At 45.2% G+C, this 9,822-nt stretch overlaps 1 protein-coding gene across 2 annotated transcripts; it reads right to left on the bottom strand.

The window, feature by feature from the left end:
* Nucleotides 1–1,560: 1,560 nt before the first annotated feature.
* On the bottom strand, nucleotides 1,561–9,763 carry bcl2l10 (BCL2 like 10). 2 transcript variants are annotated; one of them, XM_017719497.2, is made up of 3 exons: nucleotides 9,572–9,763; nucleotides 6,591–7,001; nucleotides 1,561–2,722 (listed from the first exon to the last, which is right to left on the bottom strand). In XM_017719497.2, exons 2-3 carry the CDS (start codon nucleotides 6,996–6,998, stop codon nucleotides 2,600–2,602), a joined length of 531 nt encoding a protein of 176 aa, XP_017574986.1. In that variant the 5' UTR covers nucleotides 6,999–7,001; nucleotides 9,572–9,763; the 3' UTR covers nucleotides 1,561–2,599. The 2 variants fall into 2 exon arrangements, with proteins under 2 accessions (XP_017574986.1, XP_017574987.1); XM_017719498.2 differs by lacking the exon at nucleotides 9,572–9,763 and adding an exon at nucleotides 9,291–9,537.
* Nucleotides 9,764–9,822: the final 59 nt, after the last annotated feature.

Here is a 9,822-nt window from a genome sequence, read left to right as displayed (position 1 = left end):
GTGCTGAACACAGAGCTGAGGGCGCAGGATCCAATCGTCATGAACCCGCATGAGAATCTCTGGAGAAATGCTGTCAGAAGCCTCCGCGATGCAGGTGGTGTTTGTTGTGGGTTTTGTCAGCATACACAATTGGTTTGAGATGACCCCAGAGATAAAAGTCAACAATAAAATAAAATAAAACGTGTCCTGTGACTTTTGACTCAACCCTCCACCCTGTATTTGTGTAAACTTGGCTGTTACCTATGAAAATGGAAAATGCTACTAAATACTATTGGCAGGTGAAAAGTTCGTATTTGTATCTTTTCTTAGCTTAGAAAATATAATCTTAATGGATTATGGTATAATTATGGTCACTGACTAAAGGTACTGAGATGTACCCTTGAGGGGGACCACCCCAGTGACAGTTTCACACCATTATTTCTAAGTGTTGGGCTAACTGGGTAAATGTCTCACCACTCTGCCGCCTTAAATGCAAAGCAACTGTTATCTTCTGGTAAATCACCCTTCAACCCACATCTGATGAGATATGTAGAGACTAGATTGCATCAGGTTCCCCCGCAAGAACTGCTAGAGATCACGACACTTTCGTTCTGAATGCTCATTCTGAAAATCAGGTTGACCTTCAATCGCTTCGTGAAGGGTATTTCTACTGTTACATGCTTGACAGCATAATAACAGAACCCATTTGAGTGCTACGTTGAACCACATATGATCAACCTGCAGAATCATTTAAGCATCATGACAGCCACGCAAGCTGATTGGTCGAGAGGTGTTCTAACCGTGTTGATATCACCTCACAGGTTAGTTTTTCACTAACACCAACACTCCGCTGAGACGCTGTTGCTAAGCAACGACTCTGACAGCTGTAGGAGACGCTCAAACGTTTTTACTTCTTACTTTGCCACAAACAGAAAACGGACACTGTTAAGACCACATCTGACCGACAGCCGATTTGGTCCGACTCTGAAGACGAGACGACACTAAATTCCCAAACTGTCGTCTCCACTGAGCAGCTTTTCAGTTGGCAGCTGTGACAGAAGAACAGCTGAACAACCTGGAATCAGCCAGAAATGAACCCAACACCATTCGCCAGACGTGTCTGAACTTCAGAGTCGGACCAAATCAGACCGAGCGAGAAAACTGACCCAGTAAAAACAGAGAAGCTGCTCAGTGGAGACGACAGTTTGGGAATTTAGTGTAAGGAGCTGGAGAACGAACTGCCGGCTGTGCAGCGAGTGGGCGGAGCTCGTTACTCTGACGAGCTGCTCGTTAAGGAGCTCTAATTAGGAGGAAGGAACTGAACATTAAAACATATTAAACGCCGCGTTCACGGCCAGTTTATTCATTTCTTACTGTATTTATTTAACTGCTGTATTAAAGCAGTAGAGCACTACTTAAATATTTTGACATTGGCGATTAATAGCAACGACAACATGTCATGACAAGTTATGACTGCATAATAACGTTTATATAAGGGTTATGCAGCACGGTTCAAAGAATGTCTTCACCCTAGAAACTCAAGTGTTGCAATTAAAACAAGTTAAAGCAACCAAACAGCTCTACTGCGTTAACAAATTTTCTTTATTAAAGTGTTAAATAAATAAAACAATGCAAAAATAGGTTTTATTGACTCAAGGGAAACTGCCTAAATAGTTACAATTTGTTCTTCAAAGGGTAAATAAATAAATTTCACACACTAAATTGGTCACTCGTCAGAAATTGGGAAGTTACAGAATGGCTTGGAATGGAAAAAGCTTAGCACCTTTCAAATCCGTTACCGGTTTAAACTGAAGACAAACACAAGAACCCAAAAGAGAAGAGACAGTCGATGTAAACCAACACACTAATGTACAGTAATGGGATGTTTCTGGCTGCTGTTTACATTTTTATTCATAGAAATGTAATATATTAATTCTGTGCGTGTGGACAATGAACTTCAACAATGCATGAAAAACATTCACGTTTTTCTCCTTTGTGGGTTTCCTTTATCGAAAAAACTAAGAGTAAAAAAAAACCACACTATCTAGACTAACCGAGAGAATGAACACAGAACAACTACTTTAAAAGCATTTCTAAAACAAAAATGTACCATCAGATATGAAGACTATCATCACTATCAAGCGTTCGTGACGTGTAGAGAAGGCCATGTTAAAGATTTTACAATCAGAGAGAGAGAGAGAGAGAGAGAGAGAGAGAGAGAGAGAGAGAGAGAGAGAGAGAGAGAGAGAGAGAGAGAGAGAGAGAGAGAGAGAGAGAGAGAGAGAGAGAGAGAGAGAGAGAGAGAGAGAGAGATGTTGGTGGTACAAATGTGCAAATAACATTCAGTTTAGGTCTGAAAACTGGTTCTGTAAGGAAACGTCCCATAGAGACTCACTGTGAACTGAATCAGAATGGAAAACAGCAAGGAAGAAGGAAAGAGGCAACACAAGAGCACAGCATGAAAAAGAGCGAGGCGAGGAAGTAAAAAAGGAATGAAAAGAGGGGCAAAAAAGAGGAAAAAAAAGAACAGAAGACAAAGCAAAAGAAAGAGAAAGAGAGCAAGAGGAAGAAGCAAAGAAGGAAAAGACACATAAGACTATGAATAAATAAGGTGTTGGGGTCAGCGCACTAGGAGAAAGGTCAGTCCAGCTAACCCGACCCCCGCGGCGGCGAACAGCGCCGTCTTCATGGAGGAGTCCTGGGTAACGTGTCCAGCTCTGCGCACGAACTTGCAGAACCCCTCCTGCAAACGGAAAACAAGAGAAAGGCATTTAACACCGACCCGTTCAGAACCACTCAATAAGAGCCCTCGGAGGCTCAATGGGCTTTTCCCATTCAAACCTCAGGACGCAGAACAGGCTGTAATAAAACGTGTTACAATCTTATGGGAGAAACCAGAGGAGAAGGTGTGGCGTTTGGGTTTGTAAGGAGACGAGGAGACGTGTTCGCAATGTTCTCGTCACTTGTCGACAGCCGCCTCGCTCTAAAGTCTAGGCTGCCTACGTGCCCACAGCATGGGACCACAGCTCTCTATGCATAAAAGCGCAAGGCGGTGTCCCTGAATTCGTCTTCGCTACCTTATGAAGCTTTAAATGACCAGTTAATGCTCTCGGCCATATATCGTCCATATCTCAACTTTTATGATAAACTCAATGCAACAGGCTCCACCAGTTCCCTCACGACTTCCGTGCCGCTCTGCTGTCAGCTGAACAGTCGGGTGCATGTAAACGCGGCTTCTGTGACATCACAAAAACAATGACTTGAAAATGTAGAAAGGTTATACTTTCAACACCCGGACGACACGGCCTGGATAAACTGCACATTCTGAAACTAACGATGTTCAGATGCTTCGAAACGACTTCAAAATGCATGGAAGACTCAGCTTTTCGTGATTAACAGCATGAGCAAGAAATGAAATGAGCTTACTCAGCCATTTCACTGAGTACTGGAACACCAGCTTCCTCCAAGTGTTTCAGAAGAATGTTTTCTTTCCAAGACTGACACGACGACGTTGAAGAGCAAAACACGGGCTTAGTGAACATTTATGGCCTTGTTTTCTCAAAAAAAAAAAAGGGGGGGGGGGGGGGGGGGGGGGGGGGGGGGGGGAGAGGGGGTGAACTGTTTTTGAAGCGGTAAGCTGAGCAGCTGTCTGCAGAAACCACCTGCTGTACCGGTCAGAAACGTCCAGGTGGTGGATATTTGAGTTTGTGTTTCTTTCTAAAGGAAGCGTTTTAAAGTCTGCGAGGCGTGGAGATCAATAGCGTGTTAACGTGCTCAAGGGCTGCGGTGTCAGAGTTAAATGCCAGCTGTGGGTTTGTGAGCGTGTTGTACGCTTGACGTGCATTTTCTGAAATAACCAGACCGAGCGGGCGTGAAAGAGCAAGATCGAACGAACGATCTGCAGGAAGCGCACAGCGCCTGCAGCTGACGATGAACGACGACCTCAGATCTTTCCTTTTTGCTCTGATTACCAGGAAGACGAGGCGACTTCTATATCAGTGACGCGACGTGGAAAGAGACGAAGGAGCCTTTGATATAAAAACATCACTACTGGCACAATAACAAACGGGTTAACTCAATACATTGTATTCATCTCCATCAAAGAAATATCTACTTAAAATCTGACGTAAATAAGAACCCCTGCTGCTGCGGTGACCCTCCCATCAAACGTACCGAAACACGCAGTCGGTCAGCGTCTGTACTGACGAGGACGGATGAGACGGTGTTTCGCTGCTGTGGGAAGAAACCCCCGCATCTCCGTTTGTGTCGTTTTTCAGTTTTTGATCATTTCAAAGGACCCGTTGTCCTTTGTGTCTAACTTTCATGATGATCGGCCCAAAATGACTCGGAAAGACGTCTGGTTCCATTGACTTGCATTAAAACTACTCTATGTTTTCTCCTGTAAAAGTTCCCATTCTGGAGAGAAAAGGTTTCGGTTCCAACAACAGCGACACTCACACACACATGTTCAGAAACACGTACTGTGACAATTTATCACAACACAAGTTTCAGTTTCGGCCGAATTGTCGTTTTGGTGCATGACTAATTTACTAATTCCAGAACCGGAACATGGCCAATAAAATTTACTTGGCCTTGGTGCTTGGAAAGTTTCCGAAAGTTTGTGTTGGTCCCCAAAAAAAAAAAAAAAAAAGCCCAATAAATATTATAATCGATTACTCCGATATTCCATACGGCTGAATCACCGCCACGTACATCAGCGTGTGCCTACAGCTCGTGAGTTGGTGCTGAACGGAACAGAATTTCTCAGTTAAGCACCTCTGAGAGGAACGTCTGCAGGTATGAATAAGAAGTCCCTCCTGAACGTCATGGTGAAGAGGAAACCGTCACAAAGCGGTTAACACAGATACTGCGGCTGAGAGGAAGCGGTCGGGAGGGATGCCGTGTCAGGGTTAAACTTTCCATAACAGCTGGCAGTAACACTGAGTCAGTAGTCAGTGACATTAAAACTCACTGAGCGACCAAATAAGGGAAAAGAGTGGAAGAGCGGAGAGAAGTGCTGCAAAACTGAAAGCAAATAAAGAAAAATAAAGACAGATAAAGAAAGATGGAGAGATATATAAAAGGGAAAAAAGAAACGAGGGGCAGAAATGACTTAAAAAGAAAAAAGGAAAATGTCAGAGAGAGAAAGAGGCATGAAGAAAGAAATGGAGAAAAACGTGAAAGAAGAAAAGTGAGAAGATGAGGAGAAAAATGGGGGGGGGGAAAGAATAAAGAAAGGAAAGAAAGACGGATAAAAGGGGAAGACGAAAGAGATACGGAAGTGATTGAGAGGAAAAAGGAAAAAGTAGAAGTTTCAGGGAAAAAACAAAGAACAGAAAAGAGAAGACGGACGGAGAGAAACGAAAGACACAGAGAGAGGGAGAGAAAAGGGAAAAACAAGGAGAAAAATAGGAAAAACAGTAAAGAAAGAGGAAGAGACGCTGGGTTTTCCAGCAGAATGAATCGTATGAAGTGCAGCTCTGGCGGCTCCCACGCACATTCCTGGAATCGTCTGGCTTCAGCCACTCTCTAATTGCCATAAACAAAGCAGCCGCAGGAAGGTGCAGCATCTGCCCCAAATCCTCCGCCCGCACACCAGAGAAAGAACGACGGAGATGCAGAGCTGAGGTGCCGAGTCGCCCAGTTTCAGGGAGAAAAACTGCAAATTTGAATATTTGGTGAACCGCTCCTTCAATAAAGGCCCGAAGTAGGAATCACTCTTTTGTTATTTTAAGAAAAAGTGAAAAAAAAAATCCCTTTGGGGCAGAAAGGACCCATCATCACCTGATCCACACACACACACACACACACACACACACACACACACGCGCGTCACCGGACCGTCCCTGCGCTGTCTGATTAAGCTGTGCTGATAAAAGCCGTGGAAACTCCCAAAGATTAACGCCATCACCTAAACCTCCCAGGGACATTCACACCCCTCAGATCCTACATTTGTTTTTTCCTGTGCTTTGTTTTCTTTACTGACCTTCTAATCTCCACTTCTCTGTTCCAGGGCAGTGAAACCGTTCACACTTCCCACTCTAAAGGGCAGTTCAGAGATCAGACTCAGATAAAGGGCAGTTCAGAAGGGTGCATGTGTATGAGTGTCTGTAGTCCAGTGCAGCTTATTAAGCCCGTTTAAACATCCTTAAACAGAGATGATGTTCGAGACCCCTTTTGAAACCGCAACAAGGCGTAAAACGTCACACCGCAGCCAAAGAATAACGTCCCTATATTATAAATCATACGTCAGAAGCCAATGATGTATTTTATGTAGTGTGTGGGCAACAACAGGTCTAGATCATTGATCTTTTCCCAAGAAAAATCACAAGCTAAACCTGTTTTTTTTCCCCATTGAAACCGTCATAATAAATTATATAAAACTAAAATTATACAAAAAACTTCCGTATAAACTGTCAATATGACTGTGTTCAGTTCAGCTCCTGCAGCGCCCCCTTTGGTCCAACTCTGATATAAGCATGCATGACGTACATCAGTGATCGAGTAAAGCAATGCAGGGTAATTGACGGCACCGATTAATCGATTGATCAGTGCCGATTGAACACAGTGGGACTGCAGTGTGCAGCACATGTCGCGTGTTAACGGCTTACCCAGCCCTCGTTCTCCTCCAGCCAGTCTTTCTTCTCTCCTCCCAGGTAATCTGCTATCGTCTCTGCTAGTGTCCTACAGACCTCTGGCCCCTCTCCTCTGGAGAACAGTTCGGTGGCCAGAACGCCCGTAAACGTAAAGAGGGACACGACTCTGCCCCAGTTCATCTGTCCGTCCTCCACCAGCACGGTCATGACTCTGTGTAAATACGCACTGGGGTCCGAGCCGCAAGCCGACAGGAAGCCTTGCGTCATCGAGAGAAATTTCACGTGGTTCTGCCGCTCCATCTCTTTGGCCAAGTGCCGCATGGCCTCGGCCGACTCGCTGGGAGGTGTCCGCTGGATCCCGGTGCAAAAGTCAATGTAGTCCTCCGCCAGCACCAGAGTCTCCTTCCTTAACCAACAGGACATTTTCTACAAGAGCAAAAGGACAAAAGACATGACGCTTCTGTTTAAAGCTACACAGCACAATAACACGGAGCCTCTTTCCTTAAATCTACAAAAACTATAGAGGAAAAATAAAACTGCTGCTTAATATGATCAATTACATACTGCATACTAATAGTTTCAGGATAATAATCGGGATAAAATCTTTTTATTTATTTTATTGCTTTGGCTTTACTGAACGAGTCCCTTTGTTCCAGCTTTCTGATCCACGGTTAGTTCAAATGTGCACAACAGAAAAGACCGCACACTTTTATAGGCTACATAAAGCATCGACTAATTAACTGTGCAAAGATTATAATGCAGACTAGAATCGTTTGCCTACATTTACATTATAGGCCCGGCTTAGTTTGTTGCCAATAAACCTGACAAACTCCTTTCCCGAACTAAAATAAGATTTTACGTACAAAAACACTGGCAACAGCTGCTTTAAAGCAGGCCTGGTGTAATATCATCTTTGTCCAGCAGATGGCGCACATTAAGCTAACTCACAGCTTATGAACCTGAAGTACCACTGTAATCATGTTTTGGCTGTCTGAGTGAGGCCATGGCCCGGCTATGACTGACCCGGACTGCTGGGCCACACACTAGGTCCATTCTGGTTGCTATATAGGACTTATTTTAAATACTGCTGGACTGGTATCTAGGGTGTCGGACAATTCTGACCATCACTTACACGGACTAAGTTAAGCGATACTAAGGACACCTCAGTTATGGACTGTCGACATTGGGGATTGAACCGGCGACTTTCCGGTCCACAGGGCCAGTTCCCTGACCTCCAGCCACCACGACTGCCCCACTACAGCAGGAAACCAGGACTCCACCTGCAGAGCTACCAGATTTAAGCTTCAACTTAAAACTGTACTAAGGGAAGGTTTCTACAGCCTTCTTAATGCTGGTGGTGTAGGGTTTAGTGACATAATGCACATAAAAGAGTCACATTTCTGTTGCCAAATGGTTTGTTTTCAGCCTTTTTGTGGCATTTTACTCATTACAGTTGATGCACATGGTTCGCAAAGTGCTCCAGGTTGCTGTGTAAAAGGGGTTTAAGACCATAAACGAACACTTCCCTGCAAATCTGGTGTGCTTATCTGGCACTAGGTTTCCTGTAGTTCGTCGAAAAGTACCATTCACTCCCCAGTACACTAATGAGCCACACCCAGTTCTGAATCCATCACTTTTGTGATGCCTGTATATGCAGCTATATATAAATGTGACCTCAGCTCGTATACAAAGAGCAGCAAAACTGGAAAATATGAGCACTAGTTTGGTTCAGTTATAAGAAAAGAAGGTACTCTACTAGAAACAAGCCAGACCAGACTGCACGATATATTTTGTGGTGAGTAAAACCACATTCTGCAATACTAAAGCCAGTGAAACAGGACTAATTACGCTCTTTGTACTCAAACATGCTGGTGGACAGGGTTCAAGCACTGATGATATCCACAGTGCGTTCAGAAAAAACATCCCATAATTTGTCACTATAGTCACAATTAAATGAAATATAACACGATATCGCCACACATATGAGAAAATACCGCGATGTTTGATCGCATCGATATCGCTCGACCCCTTTCCCAGATGCAGGTTATAAACAGTAACGGCTGCCGGCCGCACCGAAGCTTCCAGAGGAGCAAGCAGGCTGGAAAAACGCGATGTTTGCGAGCTTGAATGAGCCTGAAGCGCTAACCGAGAAGAAGAAAGACGTCCTGACGGGAAACAAAGCGCTCTCTGTAGTTATTTAAGATGAGAGGCTTCCCGTGACAGACCCTCATATTTGGCCGGGTGGGCGACAAAGCCAGCGAATCTCCTCCAAAACGCCAACGTTAGTACTCGGAGAATTCCCCCAGGAAAGCGGACGGAAAACGACCAGCAGCGAATAACGATTCGGCAACAAACAGCACCCAATTCAAAATACACGAGGCTGAAGCTGGCTTCCTACTCGAATTGTTCCGTTCCACCTTAAATGGTCCAGCGGTTAACGCTACTTCCCTAACCTACAATGTTACCGCTGCACTATTTAAGGTGGAACGGGGGAAAACTCGATCAGAAAGCTGGCAGATAAAGACCGTGAACACAAAAAAAACAAAATAGCACCGAGTTTGTTCTTAAACGAGCAGCTGTCACAGGCTAGCGTTAGCATTAGCATGCACGGCTAACAATGAACCCCGTTCAAACCGGTTTACGCTAGCGTTAGCTTAGCCAACCTAGCCCCTAGCTGGCGTTAGTCACGAAACAGAATGACGCCGTTTTACTCACATCCACGCCGCAGTGCAGACACACCCGAAACCCCGCCGGCCGGGCTCAACGCGGCGTAACACGAACCGTTAAAAGCTCCGAGTTGTCCGCAGACAGGCGGCTAGAGGCTAACGGCTAAAGCTACAGCCCGTCTGTCAACGAGACACAAAGGGGGGAGAAACCCGAGCGGCGTCCGGAGGCCCTGCGGAGCTGCAAAACGCGCCGACCCCGACTAAAAGCGAGCTGAATGCGTGCCGGAGGCGGTCTGCGGTTAAGTGGTGACTGTAAAAAATAGTGCTGACCCTCCCAGCGGTGTCCAGCTGCTGCCGTCACTCCGGTGGAAGCGTTTTAGAGCAGCGCTGCTGTCGGACTCACTGCTTATGAGCGCGGACAAGCCCCGCCCACTTTCTCTTTCCATTGCGGGGTTATAAATTTGCATATGATGACGACACACAGACACACACAGACACAGGCACACAGACAGACAATACACACACACACACACAGGCACACAGACAGACACACAGGCACACAGACAGACACACAGGCTTTG

This window comes from Pygocentrus nattereri, chromosome 7 (assembly GCF_015220715.1).
Source record: "Pygocentrus nattereri isolate fPygNat1 chromosome 7, fPygNat1.pri, whole genome shotgun sequence".
In the NCBI taxonomy this organism is placed as follows: domain Eukaryota; kingdom Metazoa; phylum Chordata; class Actinopteri; order Characiformes; family Serrasalmidae; genus Pygocentrus; species Pygocentrus nattereri.
This window is presented reverse-complemented; position numbering and strand designations above follow the sequence as displayed.